Source organism: Myxine glutinosa, chromosome 5 (genome assembly GCF_964187855.1).
Source record: "Myxine glutinosa chromosome 5, kmMyxGlut1.1, whole genome shotgun sequence".
In the NCBI taxonomy this organism is placed as follows: Eukaryota; Metazoa; Chordata; class Myxini; order Myxiniformes; family Myxinidae; genus Myxine; species Myxine glutinosa.
This window is the reverse complement of record NC_136265.1, coordinates 159,550,422-159,574,574: the sequence shown is the minus strand read 5'-3', so window position 1 is coordinate 159,574,574 and position 24,153 is coordinate 159,550,422. Positions and strand designations below refer to the sequence as shown.

The following is a 24,153-nucleotide window of genomic DNA, read 5'->3' as shown; positions in this document are numbered from 1 at the left end:
CACCTCTCCCTCCCAATGCAGTCTCTATGAGCCACGATGTAGGATAATTAATTATTTGGTATGGGGGCGGTGTACTTTGAATGTATCTGTACTTGTTATGAATTTGTTTTATGTTCTAAGAAATCAGAGGTTACGTCTGATATTTTTATGAGGTGAAGCCGCTTCAATATTTGGCTATTTCCTTCCTTCCATCCATCTGTCAACCGTTCTTACCCACGGTGTTTAATTCTAAAGGGTTCTAAAGTGTAATTCTAGAGTGTTCTAATGGGTAATTCTAACGGGTTCTAAAGGGTAATTCTACAGTGTTCTAAAGGGTAATTCTAAGGGGTTATAAAGGGTAATTCTAGAGTGTTCTAAGTGGGTAATTCTAAGGGGTTCTAAAGGGTAATTCTAAGGGGTTCTAAAGGGTAATTCTAGAGTGCTCTAATGGGTAATTCTAAGAGGTTGTAAAGGGTAATTCTCAGTGGTTTTAAAGGGTAATTCTAGAGTGTTCTGAAAGGTAATTCTAAGGGGTTCTAAAGGGTAATTCTAAGGGGTTCTAAAGGGTAATTCTAGAGTGTTCTAATGGGTAATTCTGAAGGGGTTCTAAAGAGTAATTGTAAAGGGTTTCGTTCGGTTTTAGACTTTGCCTAATTCATATTTAAAATGTCAAACTGAACCGCTTCCTTCGGACACTGGTGCGATTTTTTTTCTTTCAATTTACAAAATGCATGAAGTTTATTCTCCTTTATGCTTTGTGATGGTGAACAAAAGTGGCAATCAGGAAAAAGGTGTTTTATACATATCACGATGTTAAGTTATTATTATTATTATTATTATTAGCTCACCTGGAACGAAGTTCCGGGTAGCTTATGCGATGGCGCGTCGTCCGTCCGTCAGTCAGTCAGAGCTTATGCGACACATGCAACTTCTTCTCCGAAACCGCTGAAAGGATTGTGACCAAACTTGGCACTAATGATATTTGTTGTGTTGTGACTAACGTTTGTTCACGGCATTAAAAAAATTGGGGTCTAAGGGAGTCAACGGGGGGTCAAAGTGGGTCCAGGTTTGACCCCCCAAAATAGATATTTGCTTTCTTCCCTGAAACTAAGCACACAATTTCAAAGAAACATAACCACAACCTTCACCACCCATGCTGTACCAAAGTTTTTTCACAGCATTAAAGAATCTGCCCCTTTAGGGGTGTACGAGAGGTGGGGGGGGGGGGGCAGGGGGGGGGGTTGTCCCCAAAATAGGTATTTGCTTTATTCTCAGAAACTACAGATGCAATTCCGATGAAACTTCAGCACAACCTTCATCACCAGTGATGTACCAAAGTCTGTTCACGGAATTTAAAAAAAAAAAAAATCGGGCCCGAGGGGTCTACTGGGAGGTTGCCCTCCAAAATAGGTATTTGCTTTTTTCTCAGAAACGACACACACAATTACAATGAAACATGACCACAACCTTCACCACCCATGATGTACCAAAGTTTGTTCACGGCATTAAAAAAAAATCGGGGTCTAAGGTAGTCTATGCGGGCGAGGGGGGTGGGGGAGGATGTCCCCCAAAATAGGTTTTTTTGTTTGTTTGTTTAAAGTCTTATGATTAGTTAGTATGGTGTTGCCTTAGCGGTTAGGGCGCAGGCTTGGGATCCTAGGATCCTGAGTTCGAATCCCGGTCGACCACTGAATTAACGCCAGGGGGGTTGACTCAGCCTGTCATCCTTCCGAGGTCGGCAACACATACTACGTGAGCAGAACGAGTGATAAAGAGAATTAAAAAAATTAAAACAATCCTGCAAAGCACATGTGAAAAGAAAAGCAAGTCCAACCTGAGAGGTCGGAGTGTCCGGAGCAACCTCAGCACACGAAGAATCCCTAAAATCTTAGGGCTTTCCTTGGAGGCAAAGAACACTATAATATCTATCAAAGACATCAAGACCAGGAAGCCATCCAGCATATTCCAGGTACTCTTCAAGTAGGCATTTGGGCCAATAATAAGTCCCATGGCTAACACCTGCAAAAAGGAACATAATTATTTCCATAATAAATGTGTATTTTTAAATACAGATACCAAGCCTCTAGAAATAGCAAAACAATGGAGATAACAGTGTTGATGAAACAGTAAGGTATAGTATAAGTATACATGGTGTGACAATCAAGTTAATTTGATTTGTAAATTTCATTACCATCTACACAATGCAGCATCACAAGTCCGAAACAAAAAAAAAGGATAAACTGAATCTCATCTCTGATTATGACATCAGACAAAGACGTTAGTTTTGTCCAAAAAGAGAATGTTTCCCAGAATTTAAATTCAAACTTTCTTCTAGACCATGCATATACCTGTTTAGCCTCTGCCCAAAGAATCGCAAAGTTTCATACAAACCAGAGAATCCCATATACTGCAGCTTCAAACAAGTCACACATGTGACATGCACAAACTAGAATAACACTCGCAGAGCACGTTCATTCGGAACAAAAATTCCATTGTTAACAGAATATGCTACTATTATGGCCCACTGATATTATGGCCCAATTACCCATAATCACCCATGCGCCCTTATGTCATATAGTTTCTTTGCATTGGTTATGTACCTCATACATTTAATTCTTCCTTCACATCGGGTCATAGATCAGATATTTGAAGTTTCAGATTTTTCAGAGAAGGATTTCAATTCAACCAATTATGGCTGGAATACCACTTGACCAATGGTGCCATCATTATCACCCTATATTCACTATGGATAATTTATGACATATGTCAAGTTTCAATTTTTTCGTTGCACGATTTCGGAGATGTCCAATTTGTTTCCCGTTAATCCAGTGGTTCCAAACCTTTTTTTCTGTCGTTTCCCCCTTCAACCAGTTCAACCGTCTGGATTTCCCCCCACCCATTCCCCCCCCCCCCCTTATATATACGTATATGAACAAGGAAAAAAGTAGCCAAAACACAAAATTTATTCGCTTAATAACATAAATAACAATAAATAACAAAAATATAGCAACACACACACACCCACACACTCCTACACATACATACAAACCTACACACACACAGAGACACATACACACTCACACATATAAATTTTAGTTAAATTTTTTTATTGCATATAAATTTTTATTCACCGACGATGTTATAAATGTTTATGTTAAGTAAAAAGTCGAAGAATAAAAGAATTAAAGATTTGAGATTTATTCACTAAAGCACAATATTACACGAATGCTAATATTGTATTTCCCTTGGAATAAGTTTACCCCCTGGAATCCTAAAATTTCCCCCCAGTGGGAAATTTCCCCCAGGTTGGGAAATGCTGCTTTAATCCAATATATGTCTGCCACACCATGAAACCTATGACATCAGTTATCAAAAAATATATATATATATTGTTGCGGTTTTAGAACCCACACTTTCTTGTAAATATCCCATCATTTAAGCGTCTTTGGGCTTCCTGAAAAGCGCTATATAAAATAAATGCATTATTATTATTATTATTATTAAAAGGTTAAAGGTAGCACCCCTAGATAGTCCAGAAGCAACACGTAGGCCACCATAGGAACTCAGTTATTTCATTAGTATGTGTTTTAGATAAGGCCGTGTTTCCAATAGTTGAATCTGCGTTGCGTCAATTAAATAAGAGTAGGTCCCCAATTCGTCCATTTTGCGACCTCCCTCTCCAAGCGACGCCATTACACGCCCCGACAGTCGGTGCCTCGTGGCTCTCCCAATTTGTTACGCGCCTTTGTTAGCAGCGTTCGCTGCCTTGAGCTGAAGCTCGCTCAAACGCCGCCATAAGCCATGCGGTAAGGCCCGAGAAAGGGGGCGGAACGGCAAGAAGAAGGTGTGGCCACATCATCCAGTCATCAAAGGCGTGGCCGGTAAGCCCTCACCAGCCAACCAGGGCTGAGGTAACATCACCGACGGGCGTGGCTTTGGGGAGCGCGGAGTGATCGCGAGGCGCATTATATAAGCGCGAGCGCAAAGCCCTTTGACGGACTCGGAAGGACTCGGACTTACTGCGGGAGAAAGCTCACCTTCACCACAGGACTTGCGTGCGCATGGCATTGATCACAGAACTAATTGGGAGAGCGCACCTTATCAAAGGAGGACTTGAGAGAGAGAGAGAGAGAGAGAGAGAGAGAGAGAGAGAGAGAGAGAGAGAGAGAGAGAGAGAGAGAGAGTGCTTGGCACAAGTGTGCACGAATTACGTAAGCAGCGTCCCAGCCTCCCCCGTGATATGAACTGTCCGCCCGCATCCAACCATACGCGGAGCTGCCTGCCGGGTTTCGTCCGCTGGACCGGAGCCTGGACCACATCGCCGGACCCTCTACCTGGACCTTCCACCCTACCAACTACAATTCCCGTGTGAGTGTGTACGTTTGTCTGGGGAATTAAGCATAAGACTGTGTTAAGACTGCCCTGTGTGCTGCTTCTTCCTCTTCCTGCCCTGTACATTCTTTTGATTCCTCTTCCTTCTGTATATTTGTGAATAAATCGCCTTGTTCTTTCTTGGTTTCCCCTAATCCGATCGCATCCGTCCTTTCTTCCTTTGGGTAAACGTGGCACGATTGGAACCGCTAGAATCGGGTTTAGTCATTGTTAACGGCCCGAGTCGCGGCTCGCTTCGCTTGGCGTATCCACTAACGCTGCGGCTCGGGTGGGAGGTTATCTCCTTGCTTCACGGTCGGTGTTGGTAATTAGGTAACAGGACCAAATTGACCAGCAACCCTAACTAATACCGACCGGAAGGAACGGGGTAACTTCAGGATCACGTCGGTCAGTAACAGACAAGGGGATTAACCCCCTCTTGGTAAGGGGAAAAGGCCGACGTTTGAAACCGCAACAATATATATATATATATATATATATATATATATATATATATATATATATATATATAACACAGTTTGTTTGTGTTACCTATATACTCTGAAACGGAAAGGCTCACGTACTTGATATTTGGGATAGACATGGCCATTGAGCCTGGGAAGGACATGGCCTACCTAAAAATATTTGACGAGATCCATATTTTTTATTCATATTTACCTCGGCGCATTTCAGCGAGGAACATTATACACGGAATCTCAGCCTGTGCCAGAGGAGCTCGCTGATTCGCTCAGAGCGATCATGTGATGTTTCATCCTCGCCGCCAGACTACTGAACTGAAAATATATAGAATGACCATTGCCATTCACACCACACAGGTGGAGATGTAGCTACCGGGCGCCATCTTGGTTGGCACTCGATGCTGGGCGATGGTGATTTCCGTCATGCGTTTGCACGTAATTCAGAGCGAAAAGCGATTGCGTTTTTTCACCTTTTGCGCAATCGTGTTTTGTGTCGATTTTGTGCGATATGAATTAAACGTCTTTGAAACAGCTGTGAAACGTCTTTCCACAACCCTTCCGTAACCGATTGGAGCAGTTTATTGCCGCACAAAATGGCATTTTAACATTTGTCTTGCTTTTAAAATCTGGGACACGTTCAAAACAAACGAGATCCGCGAAGTGAGTCGGTCGAGTCGTGCTAACCAAGATGGCGACACGGCGGCTACACTTTTCACGGAGTATGAGCGTTCTATATATTTTCAATTCAGTGTGCCAGACTCGCTCAAGTACTTGATTTTTGGCATAGACATGGCCATTGGGCCTGGGAAGGACATGGCCTACCTAAAAATGACCTCCGATGACGAGATCCATATTTTTTATTCATATTTAACTTAGCGCATTTCAGCGAGGAACATTATACACTGAATCTCAGCCTGTGCTGCAACGTCATTGTTGACTGGCGCTCCCCTTCCCCCCTTTCTCTCCCCTTCCCTCCTCCCTCCCCTCCCCCCCTTCCCCCCATCCCCTACCCCCTCCTCCCACTCCCCCCTCACCTACCCCTACCCCACTCCCCTTCCCCCTACCCCCCTCCACTTCCCCTTATATATATATAGTTGCAGTTTTTAGAACCTTCACTTTATCAATTTAGTAGTAAATTTCCTTATAAATAACCCCTGTGTACATTTCCCCTTAATTGGCTGTTAAGTGAAATGAGTGCACCTTAGTTAGTCCACATTGCAACACGTAGCAAATCATAGGCCCTTCTAACAGTTATTTCATTATTATGTGTGTCAGGTAAGGATGTGTTTCCAGTAGTTGACCTTGCGTTGCATCAATCAAATAAGATAGGCCCCATTCCGTCCATTTTGCTCCCCCTCTCCGAATTACGTTACTTCATTGCCAGCAGCGTTCGCCTCCATTACGCAAGTGGTCAGCTCGGAGAAGAAGGGCGTGGCCCGCCCCTCATCATCGTAGGTGGAGGCAGGAAGAGCCCGTGCCAACCAATCGGCACCGCGGTGTGCGACCCGGTAGGCGTGCCCTCGTAGCGGCTTGATCTCGGGGAGGGCCATAAAAGGGTAAGTGAGGGACTGCTTATGCAGACGAGCAAGTAGAGCGGGCAGATGAGTGAGGGAGCGCGAATCAAGAAGTCAAGTGAGGTTCGTGTGAGGTCGGTTCTGTGGAAGAAGGCGCTTGAGGAGGTACGAGAGAGAGGCGAGAGACGCTGCTTCACAACAGCCCCCTGCAGCGTGCAGCTTTGACGCGCTGCCATGAGTATCCCGCCGTGCGAACCAGAGTGTGGAGAGTCGGCGGCTGCTCGCCTCCAGTCCTGCACGGAATTGAACCTCACCCCTCCAGCCCTGTGGTCCTACCTCTTCCCTCCATTCATACCTGCCTGCAATTTCCCCATTCATGTACGTGAGTTTGTCTTGTTTTGTCTTGTCCTGGGTATAAGTTAAGCCTGTATAAGCTAAGAATTGCACTGTGTCTTCTGCTCTTTCTGTAAATTACTTCGTTCTTCTTCTTTGGGTTTTGTGTAAATAATAATAAATATCTGTTCTCCCTTTACTTTGGTTTCCTTTCTCATCCAATCGCTTTAGTGATTTCCCCATTGAGTTCCTGTGGTGCGATTTCGGCCAACGATTCGCAATCGGGTTTAGTCATTGTTAAACGGCTCGCGCCGCAGTTCGCTTCGCTCGGCGCAATCCATCAATTACACTGCGGTACGGGCGGGAGTATTTCCTTGCGTAGCGGGAGGCGCTGGTACTCAGGTCATAGGACGAATAGGCCTAATACCCTATTCAGCGCTGACCGGGCGTGACGTCATACTTCCAGGACTGGGGGAATCGGCCAGTGTAAAAGACAAGGGGATTGACCCCCCCTTGGTAAGGGGACCGCCGACCCCAGATCCGTAACAATTGGTGTCGGGGAGTGGGATTTGAGGCCCGAACCAAATTTTTTAATCCATCAAAAAATTTGGTCAAAATTTACGAGCGGCCGAAATTTTGTGTAACATCCTAAATTGAAATCATGCCATGGATGATCAAGGTGATCGGATTCCGGTAGGGGAGTTAGAAGAGGAGTTAGGGGCAATCCAGGACCCCAGGGAGGAATGGGAAGAGGAAGGCAATGAGGGTTCGGTAGCGGGGATTTCAGGCGCACAAGATGGCGGCCTCGCGCACGAGGTTGCAGCAGCACCAAATGGCGCCGCGCACGTGACCGCAGCAGCCGCGCCCGCGGCGCCGATAGATATGAACCTCTTCATGACGCAAATGATGGCCTTTATGGTCAAAACGGGGGAAGAAATGGAAAAGATGAATGGGACGATGGGAGCCCAGAAAGAACAAATGAGGGCCAATAGTGAGAAATTGGGAAGCCAAATTGAAGCAATAACGGACGAAATGAGGGCCGATAGAGAGGGAATGCAAAACAGAATGGGTGACCGAATAAAAAAAATGGGGGAGGTTGAACGCAGGTTGAGCGAAGAGGTCGCGGGGGTACGCGAGGAGGTAAAGCGGGGTGAGGAGCGCATGGAGAAAGAGGTGAGGAATAGTACGGATAGGTTACAGGGGGGCATAGAAGACCTGACGTGGGGAGTAGAGCAGCTGACGGCGGGACAAAAGGAATTGGGGGAGCAGGTGGAAAAGAATACGGCGGTGATAGGAGGGTTGAAAGCGACACAAAAAGAGAGAAAAAAAGAACTGATAGCGACAAAGAAGGAATGTCAGATGGTACACGAGGGATTGACAAAGAGGTTGGACGAGGTGACAGAGGCAATGGAGACAAAAGAACGGGAAGTTAGGACGCACATAGAAACGACCAAGGTGGCCTTAGAGGAAGAAATTGAAGGGGCGCACCGGGAAATAAAAGAGGTGAGACAAAAATTAGAGGAAGTGGAAGAGGGGGTGAGCGAAATTAAGAAGAGATGGAGGGAAACTAAGAAGGAGCTGAAGGAGGAAGCGATGGATTATGTACAAGGTCTGTGCTCAAATGGTGATGATGTACTTGCTAACCAGATAAAGAGTTTGCAGGTGGCGGAGGAGGAGCGAAGAAGAGGTGCCGAGGTGAGTGGCGATATACTCGGAAATGTATAGGGTGTGAGGGGAGATTCAGTGAGCTTGGGTGTTGGTTTAGACCCGGGCGTTCGTGAGAGGCCGCTGGTGAGGTGTGCGACTGGCGCAGAGTGTGTGGAAAGAGGTGTGCAAGGATGTCCGACTATGGGGTGTGTGAGGAAAAAGTGTGTGCCGAGGAGTGAGTGTGCTGTCGAGAGTGAGAAGGAATGCACGACAGAGTGCGGTGGTGAGAGTGACATGGAGTACGAGTTGGTTGTGGCAGGTGAGAAGGAATGCACACCTGGAATGGAAGAATGCACACCTGGAATGGAAGAATGCACACCTGGAATGGTTGAGCGCGTGTGGGAATGTACACCTGAGTTGGTGGTGGCGCGGGTGCGAGAGGGCACATTGAAGCGCATGATCGGGTGTGCAGAAGAGTGCACACCCATGGTTGTCACAGAGGATGTGACCGAGGAGTGGGCGCGAGGAGGTGTGTTGATGAAGTGTGCGAATGACGAGTGTGTGCCAAGGTGTGCGGTGGTCAGGTGTGTGACGAAGTCTGTGAGCGGAATGAGTGTACCTGGGTGGTGTGCAAGAGAAGGTGCAATGACGGAGTGTATGGAGACACCTGGATGTGTGAGAAGGAAGAGGAACGAGTGGTGTGATTATGTACGGCGAGCATCGATGCTAAACGGGATAGCGGTTAGGTTGACGTTTAGCCGACGCGGGCACTCAGTGCGCGGTGCGCTTTGTTTGTTGCGGGAGCCGGCGGGGATCAGTGCAGCATTGCTTCTCTTCGGAGCGAAGTGCACGATCCAGGCCGGGTCTCGCCCTGCACGGTCGCGTCCGCGCTCTGCTAAGCGGAGCGGGCGGCCCGGTGCAAGGGAAGGTAGGAAGGGTCGGGACGGCGCCCCCTTGTGGTTGCGGCGTCCCGGCCGGGCGAGATTGGGCCATCGGGCAGGAGACCGGACGGCTCCGCGCCGAGGTGAACCTCGGAATCTCGGCCCGAGTAAACCTCCTTCCCTGAACCGAATGCCGGACGGACCCAACCGCGGTAGACGGACCACCTGCATTCATTGCTCGGCTTGGTGAAGCCGAGCTTTGAGAATGTAAGACGCACCGAGGCTCAAGTTAATGGACATTTGGTAGGGATAGGGAATTGGTGATTGGCAAAAATTGATGAGCAAAAATTTGATTGGCAGGTGATTGGCAAATTTTGGATTGGCAAGAATTGAAATTTGATGGCAAGATTAATAGTGAGAGATAGCCGATGTGGAGGGATGGCAAATCCACCATCCCTCCCATCCCCGGGCACATGAGCATTAGTTATGGGGTTTTGGCAGTGCAAGCTCGCCGAGGGAGGGTTTGGATAATTGTATAGGGACTTAGAAATGACCATAGGTAACTGTAGGGTTAAGTAGCGATATGATACCTGTAGTAGGGGACGTAGCAGATTAGTGGATTATAACGACGAGGGAGCGCAATAGTATAAGGGGCGACGGGGAAGCGCGAGTTTCAGAAGGGAGTAGTCAGATCAGGTGATGCAGTGTATGAGTGAATAATTGTGATTGCGCATTGTATGGAATGAAGAAGCCTGGGAGGAAGGAGGGTGCAGGTGGCACCAGGTGTGTGAGCACAGGTGTGCAAGTGAGTGAACAGGTGTATGGAGAATGGTTGAATGAATGGTCTGGAGTAAATGGAATATGGAATGGATGGTGTGGAGTGAGTGTGGTGGAAAACGTGGAGTGGAGTGGTTGGTGCGGGGGGAGTGGATGGGGAAGATGGACCCCCATCACGAATACCCGGGGATGGTAGTTTAAGAGTTAGGTAGAGGGTGAAGGTAAATTGTGGTTGGATATTGGCATCTGTGGTGCGTGTGGAAGAATGGTGTTTGGATGGGTGCATTAGTGACGTGGAAATGGCTGGGCGTGTGGCCTGTTAAAGGTATGGTTGGTTGAGTGCTCCGCCACTGTTAGTCCGTCGGCCAGGTGAGGCCGCAGGTCGGCTCTGGGAGGCAGTTAGAGTTGTTGTGGATGGGGCCCGAGGATCCGGAGGACGGACCCGGGTAGCCCAGTGCCAGAGAGGGCACTGAGGGGGTAAGTGCCAGGGAGGGCCTTCCCCAGTTAGATAGGTTAGTGAGGAGCAGGTAAGCTCGGGTGGCAACTTCAGTGGCGGAGGCGCACAGGTAGGTAGACCTGTTAGGGGAGCCACACGACCCAGTCCTGAAATTGTGTGAAGGCACAGGGAGTTGAATCGGGGGAACGCCACAGATGGCCAATGGGAGTTTGGTTTTTAGAACCGCATAGAGTAAGATGGCCAATGGTTTTGCAGGGAAAGACCCCGGGTAGTGTAAAGTGTGTTAATGTCATTTAGAAGTAGTTAGGATTAAGAATCTCCTCGCACCATCTGCATCCACTCACCTGAGGTGACGACGGTGCTCCGAAGGATTAAGAATCTCCTCGCACCATCTGCATCCACTCACCTGAGGTGACGACAGTGCTCCACACCATGCCATGGTTGTTGTTGTTTTTTTTGTTGCAAATGTTTTGGATTGTGAGACGCATCATGACGTGGGTGAGACATTGTGCTTAATGTTCCATCTCTCCCTCCTTAAGAGGGATTGGTGATGAATTGGTGATGGCAAATTTGGTTGGAGGGATTGTGTTAACGAATTTGGAATTAGGGGAGATATGGGGAAGACGTGACGTAGAGACGAATTTGTAGATTTTGTGAATATGGGGTAAGGGCAAGGGTAGAGTAGGTGACAGGGGGGGGGGGGGGTGGCGTACATTAGGGACGAGCTTTCTCAATTCGCTCTTCGTGCGCACCTCGCTCTGCTTTGCCTTCATTGATGTGTACCCTTGTGACCTTACCCCTCGCTAACGCTGCTGCTTTGTCTTCCTTCCCCACCCATGGACCGTGCTCTCTGGGCACTGAGGGGGAGTGTGCGGGAGTCGCAATTGTGTGCCCGAATCCCCGCAACCAGCTGCCTGCATCCATGCACCACTTATGGACCGCACGTCTTGCGGCCATGCACCACCCTATGGACCACGGTTCTGTGGCCGAGGACCACTTATGGACCACACGTTTTGTGGCATGGCCCCTCTGCTGGGACCGGCCAGGTTGGCCAGAGAAAGATCTTGCTTGCGGACCTCGGTTAGGTGGCACCAAGCCTACCGGTGGACCACCCATAGTCGGCCCCTGATGGCCATAAATAAAAACAATGGACACGGTTGTGCTTTTTATTGTGATTATTGCCACCAAATAGGCCGCAAGCCAAGAAGACCAAGAAAGACAACACCAAGAACGATGGCCAGCAGAGGGAGCAGAACAAGAAGAAGACGTCATCCTTCATCCTTATTTGAACTGTGATGACTGTGCACTAGATGGTGCTGACTGTGCTTTGATTGGTGCTTTGGTGTTTACATGTCCGGGGATGCATGACAGAATCTCAATTCTGCATCCCCCGGGCATGTGAGGTGGTGTGTCGATGCAGTGCATGCTGCCTCCTCCCTCCCACAGGATTCTCCTTGTTTCCAAAAATGACAGGTCCTGGGTTGCAGTTTTGTAAATAGTCAAATAATGTCACTTGTAAATAATGCTCCCCACCGTTCATGTGTAGTTTGAAAATTAATTCCACAATTCGGTTAGTTGTGGGCGTGAATCTGTTAGGTAGGATGCAACGTAATAGGGGGACATATTTATTTGTGTTTTAAAACTGTCGCACTCAGGGTCAGATTAATTGTAGAGGGAAATTACACCTGCGTGCAACATTAAGTTAAAGTTTTCGGGTCGGGACGTCCCGTGAGGAATGAGGGTGCTGTGTTGCAGTTTTTAGAACCTTCACTTTATCAATTTAGTAGTAAATTTCCTTATAAATAACCCTTGTGTACATTTCCCCTTAATTGGCTGTTAATTGAAATGAGTGCACCTTAGTTAGTCCACATTGCAACACGTAGCAAATCATAGGCCATTCTAACAGTTATTTCATTATTATGTGTGTCAGGTAAGGATGTGTTTCCAGTAGTTGACATTGCGTTGCATCAATCAAATAAGATAGGCCCCATTCCGTCCATTTTGCTCTCCCTCTCCGAATTACGTTACTTCATTGCCAGCAGCGTTCACCTCCATTACGCACGTGGTCAGCTCGGAGAAGAAGGGCGTGGCCCGCCCCTTGTCATCGTAGGCGGAGCCAGGAAGAGCCCGTGCCAACCAATCGGCACCGCGGTGAGCAACCCGGTAGGCGTGCCCTCGTAGTCCACGGCTTGATCTTGGGGAGGGCCATAAAAGGGTGAGTGAGGGACTGCTTATGCAGACGAGCAAGGAGAGCGGGCAGATGAGTGAGGCAGCGCGAATCAAGAAGTCAAGTGAGGTTCGTGTGAGGTCGGTTCTGTGGAAGAAGGCGCTTGAGGAGGTACGAGAGAGAGGCGAGAGACGCTGCTTCACAACAGCCCCCTGCAGCGTGCAGCTTTGGCGCGCTGCCACGAGTATCCCGCCGTGCGAACCAGAGTGCGGAGTGTCCGCGGCTGCTCGCCTCCAGTCCTGCACGGAATTGAACCTCACCCCTCCAGCCCTGTGGTCCCACCTCATCCCTCCATTCATACCTGCATGCAATTTCCCCATTCGTGTACGTGAGTTTGTCTTGTTTTGTCTTGTCCTGGGTATAAGTTAAGCCTGTATAAGCTAAGAATTGCACTGTGTCTTCTGCTCTTTCTGTAAATTACTTCGTTCTTCTTCTTCTTTGGGTTTTGTGTAAATAATAATAAATATCTGTTCTCTCTTTACTTTGGTTTCCTTTCTCATCCGATCGCTTTAGTGATTTCCCCATTGAGTTCCTGTGGTGCGATTTCAGCCAACGCTTCGCAATCGGGTTTAGTCATTGTTAAACGGCTCGCGCCGCAGTTCGCTTCGCTCGGCGCAATTCATAAATTACACTGCGGCACGGGCGGGAGTATTTCCTTGCATACCGGGAGGCGCTGGTACTTAGGTCATAGGACGGATAGGCCTAATACCCTATTCAGCACTGACCGGGCGTGACGTCATACTTCCAGGACTGGGGGAATCGGCCATTGTAAAAGACAAGGGGACTGACCCCCCCTTGGTAAGGGGAGCGCCGACCCCAGATCCGTAACAATATATATATATATATATATATATATATATATATATATATATATATATATATATATATATATATATATAATCAACGAACATAACAGCGTGACGAGCGCTGTCCCGATCTCCTGTGGACCGAAGTCCTAGACCAAAGCGTCACCTCCGACCCAAAGGGTCTTCTGGAGGCTTCAGCCCGGCCACTCTGTCAACAGACAGAGATTTATTCATCTCTGTCTGTCTCTCTGTCTCTCTGAGAATAAATCTCTGTCTGTTGACAGAGTGGCCGGGCTGAAGCCTCCAGAAGACCCTTTGGGTCGGAGGTGACGCTTTGGTCTAGGACTTCGGTCCACAGGAGATCGGGACAGCGCTCGTCACGCTGTTATGTTCGTTGATTATTATCCCCGCCGATCGCACCGCACCCCCTGGTTTTGGTTTGCACTGGTGGGAACGATGGTCTGTGTGGCAGACAGACTGTTGGTTCCTTGCGGGTTATGCGGTATTTACCGTGTGAGACATAATTCGTGGCTGGTGCTCACCATTAAAGCTAGGAGGTGCCTTGATCATCTTAATAGACGATTTTGGTCCTCATTGGTTAGATTTTTTGCAGTATGCCGTCCTGACGAGGGTTAATAAGCCCGAAATCTGGATTGGCGGCTCTGCTTGATGTTTAGCCAATGGGGACCAATGAATAAATCTCTGTCTGTTGACAGAGTGGCCGGGCTGAAGCCTCCAGAAGACCCTTTGGGTCGGAGGTGACGCTTTGGTCTAGGACTTCGGTCCACAGGAGATCGGGACAGCGCTCGTCACGCTGTTATGTTCGTTGATTATTATCCCCGCCGATCGCACCGCACCCCCTGGTTTTGGTTTGCACTGGTGGGAACGATGGTCTGTGTGGCAGACAGGCTGTTGGTTCCTTGCGGGTTATGCGGTATTTACCGTGTGAGACATAATTCGTGGCTGGTGCTCACCATTAAAGCTAGGAGGTGCCTTGATTTTATATATATATATATATATATATATATATATATATATATATATATATATATATATATATATATATATATATATTGTTGCGGATATGAGGATTGTATTTTTTTGATTGTGTGTATTGTAGTGGTAAATTGTTGTGTAACATTGGTTGGATATGGCCCCTCCTGCCTCCAGAGTTGTGTAAAGGTAAAAGGGGCGTCTCGGTAGTTATTCCATGAAACACCACATTGAAGGACACGATAAAACCCTTGTTCAGTAGCTTATATCTTATTATGTGTTTTAGAGTAAGGCCTTGTCTTCCATTAGAAGGACACTCCATTGCACCGAATCAATTAAGAATAGCTCCCCTTCAATACTTCCATTTCCCAGCCAAACTCTCCATCTGCGGGTAAAGCAGTTCACAAGCGTGGGGTGCACGCCCTCTCATTTCGCTGCTATAGTGAATATGTGCTCCGTGCTCTGTTTGAACAGGAGGGGCGGGGTCGCCAGGGAGAGGCAAGCCCAGGGCGCGCCACGAAGGGCGGGGCTGTTCAGCCCCATGCCCAAATAAGGAAACAAGCCCGTGGCTCGCCACGAGGGGCGTGCCGTCGGCGCCATGCCCAAATAAGGAGACAAGCCCGTGGGATTACCATACAAGGTCACGAAACAGAGCACGGGGGGGGGGGGGGGGGGGGGAGGGCGGTACCAAAACCGAGGAGGGCGTGTCAGACCCGCGCTGAAGGTATGGGAGAAGGGTGCGACGATCGCTGGGACAAGACACACGAGGGAGATCGCAGATGAGCTGAGAAAGGAGAGGAGCTTTTACACGAGAGTCGCAAACAGGGTCCAAGAGAGAGCTGGGTTGTGAGGTCCAAGAGAGTTGAGAGTTGCACCGTTGTTGCGTGCGAGATACGAAAAGCCTTTGACAAAGAGCCGCTTCAACCAGCCCCGTTTCAACCAGCCGAGTGACCCTGCCGGCGTGCGCTGTAAAGCCGAATACAAGGAGCTGCTGGCGTGCGCTGTAAAGCCGAATACAAGGAGCTGCCGGCTCCCCGCTTCGCGCCCGGAGTGGACCCGCTCGCTGTGCCCTGTGATTCCACCTGCTCATCCCTCCAAACGATTCCTACCCTTCCATCCATTTGCGTACGTGAGTTTGTTCTGTTCGTGCTGTCCTGGGTAGTAAACTAAGTCAGTATAAGCTAGTAATTTGCACTGTTACCTGCTTTTTCATGTCCGCTGTAAATACCCGTGACTGCTCTTTTTGCTTATGTGTGTGTAAATAATAATAAACCCCGTTACTCTTCTGTACGTCTTCTTCTTCTTCCTCTTTGCATTCGTCGTCTTAGTCTTTTCCACATTGAGTATCTGTGGCGCGATACGGCCAACGTTTGGGTGAATCGGGTTTAGTCGGGGAACAACTGTTCGGTCGCGGAGCCTCCGCTCGGCAAACAACATCCTTAACCGCGTACCGTAACAATTGGTGTCAGGAGTGGGATTCGAGGCCCGAACCAAATTTTAAAAAACATCTAGGAAAAAATTTGGTCAAAATTTGGAGCTGCTGGAAATTTGTGTCGTTTTAAAGCAAAACCCAAATTTTGAAATCGCGCCATGGCTGGTCAAGGCGACGGGATGTCGGTGGGAGAGATAAACGGGGTAGAATCGACCCAGGACCCCAGGGAAGAAGTGGGGAAAATTGTGGAGGAGAGTAAAGAAGGTGTGGTTGAGGGGGTATCAGGTGCACAAAATGGCGCTCTCGCGCACGTGGTTACACTTACAGCGGCACCAAATTGCGCCGCGCACATGACCGCAGCGGCCGCGCCCGCGGCGCCGATGAACTGGGTGCATTTTCTGGCACAAATGAGGGCCTCTATGGAAGAGTCAATGTATAATTGGAAGAGGGACGCCATGTCAGACGAATCCGGGTGTGATCTAGAAAAATTGAGGGAGGAATCCAGGTGTGAAGTGGAAAAACGGATAGCAGAGGCAAAAAGGGATAATAAAAAAATGATGGAGGACATGAGGCGCGAGACAGGCGGGGTCCCAAGGGTGCACGACGAGGTAACGCGGGTCGAGAAGCGCTGGTTGAGCGAAGCGGAGGAAAGCGCGGGTACAATGACGGGGGTAGAAATCGCGACACGGGGTTTGGAAAAGCCGGCGACCGATGAGGTAGAGGGAATTTTATTAAAGCCAACGGTCGTCGAGGGGAACAAAGACAAAGCAGTAGTGGGTACAATTAAAATTGAAGAGACGACGGAGGTAGCCCGGGAATTGCAGGGAGAAATGGAATATGTGCAAGGTCGGTGCTCAAATCGCGATGTGGTGCTCACTAACCAAATAAAGAGTTTGCAGGTGCGTGTGGAGAAAAGGATCCCCCAGGTGAGTCGTGCTGTATATTGTGCGGGTAGATTTTGTAAAAGGATGTTCGGCGACAAAAGAATTTTCGCGCGATTGGGATCGATATGGCACCCGGGTGTTGGTGGAGGGTCCCGTGTGAGTGGAAATGGCATGCGTGTGAGGAAAAAGTGTGCGTCGGCGAGTGGGTGTGTTATAAAGTGTGGGAGTGAAACCGAGTGCGAGCGAGAATGCACGTCGGGGTGTACGGAGTGTGACACGAGGAGTGAGTTGGTGGTGGAGCGGGTGCGAGAATGCACGCTTGGAATGGTTGAGGGTGTGCGAGGAAGCACACCTGAGTTGGTCGTAGCGCGGGTGTGGGAGAGCCCGTGTGAGCGCGTTAGTGGGTGGTTGCAAGGGTGCACGCCCATGGTGAGTGTTACGGAGGACGTAACGGAGGAGAGGTGTGGACCGAGGTGTGCGAACGGCGAGTGTGCGCAAGAGTGTGCGTGAGAGGTGTGGTGTGTAACAGGGAGAGCGTTGGTGGAATGTACGGACGGCGTTGGAACGCCGGGTTATGGGAGTGTGAAAGGGGTAGCGTATGCGTGTGAGCATGCCGGTGAAGCATCGACGGTAACCGGGTTAGTGGTTAGGGCGACGGATAGCCGATGCGAGCACTCGGGGCGCGGTGTGCTTTGTTGGATGCAGGGCCCGGCGCGGATCGAAGCTGCGTCGTTTCTCTTCGAAGCGTCGTTGCCGATTCGGGCTTGGCCCCGCCCTGCACGGTCGAGTCCGGGCCTTGGCGGGCGAGGCGACCGGTCCGGTTCAAGGGCGAGTGGGAGGAAGCGGAACGGTGCCCCCTCGTGGGAATGGGGTTCCGACCGGGGGAGATTGAGCCATCGGGCCCGGGACCGCAAGGTACCGCGCCGAGATGGTGCGTGTAATCTCGGCCCGACCAAACCACCTCCCTTGAACCGAAAGCCGGACGGATTCAACCTGCAGGCGACCAAACCACCCAAATTCATTGCTCGGCTTTGCGAAGCCGAGTTTAATGATGTCATGACGCACCGAGGCTAGGATTTAGCGGACTGTGATGATGATAATAGTGATAGTGGTTTTGATCCGAAATTTAGAAAAGTGAATAGAATTGGCAGTAATTGGAAAATTTTTGATTTGTGGAAATTGGACGAGCAAAATTTATAGTAAGAAATGCCCCGATGTGGTGGGATGGCAACCTTGCCATCTCTCACAATCGGGGGGCAAAGGAGCACTAGGTTATGGGGTGTATGGCAGTGAAAACTAGCCCGGGTGGGTTAGGATATATCGTGTGTAGGGCCCTAGAGATTGACATTAGGTAACGTTAAGGTTTAGTTAGTGACTGATACCTGTAGTGGGGATGCAGGTAGTTTAGAGTGGATGATAATGACGAGGGAGCGAATAGTTTAAAGGGGCGACGGGGAAGCGCAGGTTCCAGAGGGGAGTAGTTAGATGAGATGATGCCGTGTGTTTGAGGATTGGAAGGGTATGGTGAACAGGTGTGATTGAACAGGTGTGATTGCACAGGTGTGCAACTGAACAGGTGGATGGAGCAGTGTATGGGTGAGAGTGAGTGATGGTGATGTGTGTTGTGCTGACCAAATGGTCCAGGAAGGAAGGAGGGTGCAGGTGGCACCAGGTGTGAGTGCACAGGTGTGCACCAACAGGTGTGTGGAATACATGGAGTGTGGAATATATGGAGGATTGGAATGGATGGTCGTGGAGTGAGTATGGTGGAAATTGTGGAGTGGAGTGGATGGTGCGAAGGTGTGAATGGGGGAAGAGTGGACCCCCATCGCGAATACCCGGGGCGGGTAGTGTAAGTGTTAGGTAGAGGGTATAGGTAAATTGTGGTTGGATATTGGCATCTGTGGTGCGGGTGGAAGAATGGTATTTGGATGGGTGCATTAGTGTTGTGGAAATGGCTGGGCGTGTAGCCTGTTAGTGTGTGTAGTTGGTTTGGGCACTCCACCACTGTGAGGATGTCGGCCAGGTGAGGCCGCAGGTGGGCTCTGGGAGCCGGTAGTTGTGGATGGGGCCCGAGGATCCGGAGGACGGACCCGGGTAGCCCAGTGCCAGAGGGCACCAAGGGGTGACAGAGCCAGGAGGGGCCTTCCCCAGTTAGTTAGGTTAGGGTGAGGAGCTAGGTAAGCTTGGGTGGCAACTGCAGTGGTGGAGGTGTGCAGGTGGGTAGACCTGTTGGGAGAGCTACACGTCTCAGCCCAGAAATTGTGCAAGGGCACCGGGAGATGAATCGGGGGAGTGAGACCCCAAATTGAGAAGCACCACAGTTTGGTCAATGGGAATTGGTTTTTAGAACCCATAGTGTAAGTTGGCCAATGGATTGGCAGGGAAAGACCCCGGGTAGTGTAAAGTGTGTTAAAGTCATTTAGAGGATAGTTAGGATTGAAGTCTCCTCGCACCATCTACATGCACTCACCTGAGATGACGTACCTCCACACCATGCCATGTTTTGATTATTTTTTATGTGCAAATGTTTTGGATTGTGAGACGCATCATGACGTGGGTGTGACATTGTGCTTTGTGTTCCATCTCTTCCTCCTTATGAGGATTGATGATGAATTTGGTGATGGCAAATTTTGGATAGAGGGATTGTGGTGACGAATTTGGTGTAAGGGAAATATGGGGAAAACGTGACAGTAGTGAAGAATTTGTAAATGTGTAGATTTTGTACATATGGGGTAAGGGCAAGGGTAGTGTAGGTGACAGGGGGGGGGGGGTGACGTACGGTAGGGACGAGCTTTCTCACTTCGCTCTCCGTACGTACTTCGCCTTGCATTGCCTTGTTTGATGTGTACCCTTGTGACCTTACCCCTCGCTCATCTGTCTTCCCCCTTTTGTCTCCCACATGACCTGTGCGCCATTGGGCGCCGAGGGGAGCGTGCGTGAGTCGGCCATTGTGCGCCCGGAACTCCCAGAACCAGCTGTCTGCATCGATGCACCACATTATGGACCACACATCTGTGGCCGAGCACCACTGATGGACCCCATGGGTTGGGGCGTGGCCCCTCTGCTGGAACCGGCCATGAAGGCCCGAAATCTTGCTGGCGGACCTTGGCCACAGGGCACCGATGCCCCACAGGTGAACCACACTAGTCGGCCCTGTGGGCCATAAATAAAATAAATAAAAATGGACACGTTGGGTGCATTTCATTTTCAGTTCAAATAGGCCGCCAGTAAGAAAATGAAGGAAAAGACAACAACTGGAAGAAATAATAATAGCCAGCAGAGGGAGCTGAAGAGCAAGAGACCACCTGCAGGGTTAGGGGTTGTTGTTTTTATTTTCATGAACTATGACTGTGCACCGATTGGTGCTTGAGGGTGTGTTGGTGCGTTTTGGGTGCTTTCATGGTGCATTGATGCAGAGCAGACTGTCTCCCCCCCAGAAAGAACGATCACAGGTCCTGGGTTAGTCTTGTAAATAAAAGTAGTGTCAATTGTAAATAATGCTCCCCACCGTCAGTGTGTAGTTTGAAGACCATTCCGCAATTCGGTTAGCTGTGGGCGTGAGTCTGTTAGGCAGGGTGCAATGGAGCAGCGGGACATATTTATCTATGTTTTAAAACTGTCGCACTCAGGGTCAGGTTAAAAGTAGAGGGAACTACACCTACGTGTCACACTAAATTAAAGTTATAGGCCCGGGAGGTGCCTAAGAGGAGGAGGGTGCAGTGTTGCGGAAATGAGGATTGTATTTTTTTGATTGTGTGTATTGTAGTGGTAAATTGTTGTGTAACATTGGTTGGATATGGCCCCTCCTGCCTCCAGAGTTGTGTAAAGGTAAAAGGGGCGTCTCGGTAGTTATTCCATGAAACACCACATTGAAGGACACGATAAAACCCTTGTTCAGTAGCTTATATCTTATTATGTGTTTTAGAGTAAGGCCTTGTCTTCCATTAGAAGGACACTCCATTGCACCGAATCAATTAAGAATAGCTCCCCTTCAATACTTCCATTTCCCAGCCAAACTCTCCATCTGCGGGTAAAGCAGTTCACAAGCGTGGGGTGCACGCCCTCTCATTTCGCTGCTATAGTGAATATGTGCTCCGTGCTCTGTTTGAACAGGAGGGGCGGGGTCGCCAGGGAGAGGCAAGCCCAGGGCGCGCCACGAAGGGCGGGGCTGTTCAGCCCCATGCCCAAATAAGGAAACAAGCCCGTGGCTCGCCACGAGGGGCGTGCCGTCGGCGCCATGCCCAAATAAGGAGACAAGCCCGTGGGATTACCATACAAGGTCACGAAACAGAGCACGGGGGGGAGGGCGGTACCAAAACCGAGGAGGGCGTGTCAGACCCGCGCTGAAGGTATGGGAGAAGGGTGCGACGATCGCTGGGACAAGACACACGAGGGAGATCGCAGATGAGCTGAGAAAGGAGAGGAGCTTTTACACGAGAGTCGCAAACAGGGTCCAAGAGAGAGCTGGGTTGTGAGGTCCAAGAGAGTTGAGAGTTGCACCGTTGTTGCGTGCGAGATATGAAAAGCCTTTGACAAAGAGCCGCTTCAACCAGCCCCGTTTCAACCAGCCGAGTGACCCTGCCGGCGTGCGCTGTAAAGCCGAATACAAGGAGCTGCCGGCGTGCGCTGTAAAGCCGAATACAAGGAGCTGCCGGCTCCCCGCTTCGTGCCCGGAGTGGACCCGCTCGCTGTGCCCTGTGATCCCACCTGCTCATCCCTCCAAACGATTCCTACCCTTCCATCCATTTGCGTACGTGAGTTTGTTCTGTTCGTGCTGTCCTGGGTAGTAAACTAAGTCAGTATAAGCTAGTAATTTGCACTGTGTTACCTGCTTTTTCATGTCCGCTGTAAATACCCGTGACTGCTCTTTTTGCTTATGTGTGTGTAAATAATAATAAACCCTGTTACTCTTCTGTACATCTTCTTCTTCTTCCTCTTTGCATTCGTCGTCTTAGTCTTTTCCACATTGAGTATCTGTGGCATGATACGGCCAACGTTTGGGTGAATCGGGTTTAGTCGGGGAACAACTGTTCGGTCGCGCAGCCTCCGCTCGGCAAACAACATCCTTAACCGCGTACCGTAACAATATATATATATATATATATATATATATATATATATATATATAGATATATATATATATATATATATATATATATATATATACAGTGAAACCTTGACTTACGAGTTTAATTCGTTCTGTGACCGAGCTCGTAACTCAATTTGCTCGTTTCTCAAATTAAATTTCCCCATTAAAATGCATTGAAATGCTATTAATCCGTTCCAGCCCGCCAAAAACCACACCAATTTTTTTTTAAATATACAGTATATATAAAAATATCTCGCGCTTTATATTTCACCTGTATGCAGCATACAAGTTGGCAGGATGGCCTGGACTGGAGGTACGCACACTTGACTCTAAACTGTCCAGCCTGGGTTTGAATCCCGACCCAGCTATAACCTGTCATGGGTGAATCACAGGCAGGGTGATTCATCAATATGTGTACCGCTAAACTGGGCGCCCCGTTTGCGTCCCATTAGTTGTTGGATGTTGAGGATCTCACCGTGTCTTCCAAAAAGAGAAGGCGAGCTATCGCCGGCACTCTGAACAGGTTGTGGCCTGGCATGCTCTTCTCCTCTGCCGTTATATACGTCCTCCTCGGCATCTTTTTCCAGAAGAGCCCTGTCTCGTCACAGTTGAAGATTTGCTGGGGGATGTATCATTCGGCTTCTATCAGTTCGGCAAAAGTTATAATAAAATGTCTCGGGCCTTCTCACACATGATGCTCTCGGTCACGGTATCTCCTGTGAGCTGCTTCTCCGTCAACCACACAAACAACAACTTCTCCATCTCTTCATGGATAGAGGTCCGGAGCTTTGAAATAATCGTAACGCCCTTGGCTGGCGTTATAGCCTTTATCGACTCCTTCTGCTTCAAAATCGTACATATCGTAGAAGTACTGCGATCGTACTGCCTCGCCAAGTCGACAACACGCACACCTCGCTCATGTTTTTCGACGATTGCGTGTTTTATATCCAAGCACATCATCCTCTTCTTCTTCTCAGTACTGCCCTTGGCACTCAATTTCTTAGGACCCATGGTTAAAACTAAGAAATTTTCCAAAATAACCAAAATGCGAAAACAAAGCAGCAGCTATATACGGCAGAAATGCTTGCACGGCAAGATAACCACGTGACCGGAACCCACCTGGTGGCGGGTGGCGTCAGCTCCAAAATAACCAAAATGCGAAAACAAAACAGCAGCGATATACGGCAGAGATGCTTGCACGGCAAGATAACCACGTGACCGGAACCCACCTGGTGGCGGGTGGCGTCAGCTCCAAAATAACCAAAATGCGAAAACAAAACAGCAGCGATATACGGCAGAAATGCTTGCACGGCAAGATAACCACGTGACCGGAACCCACCTGGTGGCGGGTGGCGTCAGCTCCAAAATAACCAAAATGCGAAAACAAAACAGCAGCGATATACGGCAGAGATGCTTGCACGACAAGATAACCACGTGACCGGAACCTACCTGGTGGCGGGTGGCGTCAGCTCCAAAATAACCAAAATGCGAAAACAAAACAGCAGCGATATACGGCAGAAATGCTTGCACGGCAAGATAACCACGTGACCGGAACCCACCAGGTGGCGGGTGGCGTAATGCTCGTAACTCAGATCTCGGCTCGCATCTCAAAGCAAAAAACCGCCCGAGCGACGGCTCGTATCTCGGAAAACTCGTAAGTTGGTGCACTCGTAAGTCAAGGTTTCACTGTATATATATATATATATATATATATATATATATATATATATATATATATATATATATATATATATATATATATATATATATATATATATATATATATATATATATATATATATATATATATATATACTGAAACGCAAAAGAAACTTACCACCTTTGAAACCTTTAAATATAAACAATAACACTGCGTGTAGTAAATGTGTGAACTTATTTGCGGACAATCGTGTCCTCACTGTCAGACAAAACGGTCACGGATGGTCACTTGAACCTTCAATGGTCACTTCATAGCACAGCTGTTGAACAGCCGTTTTGACTGTCAGTGATTAGCCAAGGGGTACGGGATGATTTTAATGAGCTGCACGTGATGTCTTGATATTGGCTTTAAAAAGGCCAGTGCAAAATGGGCATTTTGACCGAAACATTTGACCATTTTGACCAACTTCAAAAAGACCGAAAACGCAAAAGAAACTTACCACCTTTGAAACCTTTAAATATCAACAATAACACTGCGTGTAGTAAATGTGTGAACTTATTTGTGGACAATAGTGTCCTCACTGTCAGACAAAACGGTCACGGATGGTCACTTGAACCTTCA

The 24,153-nt window shown here is 48.7% G+C and overlaps 1 protein-coding gene across 1 annotated transcript in view; it reads right to left on the bottom strand.

Annotated features, from left to right (window-relative positions):
• The window catches only part of LOC137426869 (voltage-dependent T-type calcium channel subunit alpha-1G), a 313,379-nt gene that overhangs the window by 61,364 nt on the left and 227,862 nt on the right, over nucleotides 1-24,153 (bottom strand). The window contains exon 22 of the mRNA XM_078778945.1: nucleotides 1,814-1,998. Within this exon, the coding sequence (XP_078635071.1) occupies nucleotides 1,814-1,998 (185 nt within the window). The remainder of the gene's footprint in view (nucleotides 1-1,813; nucleotides 1,999-24,153) is intronic.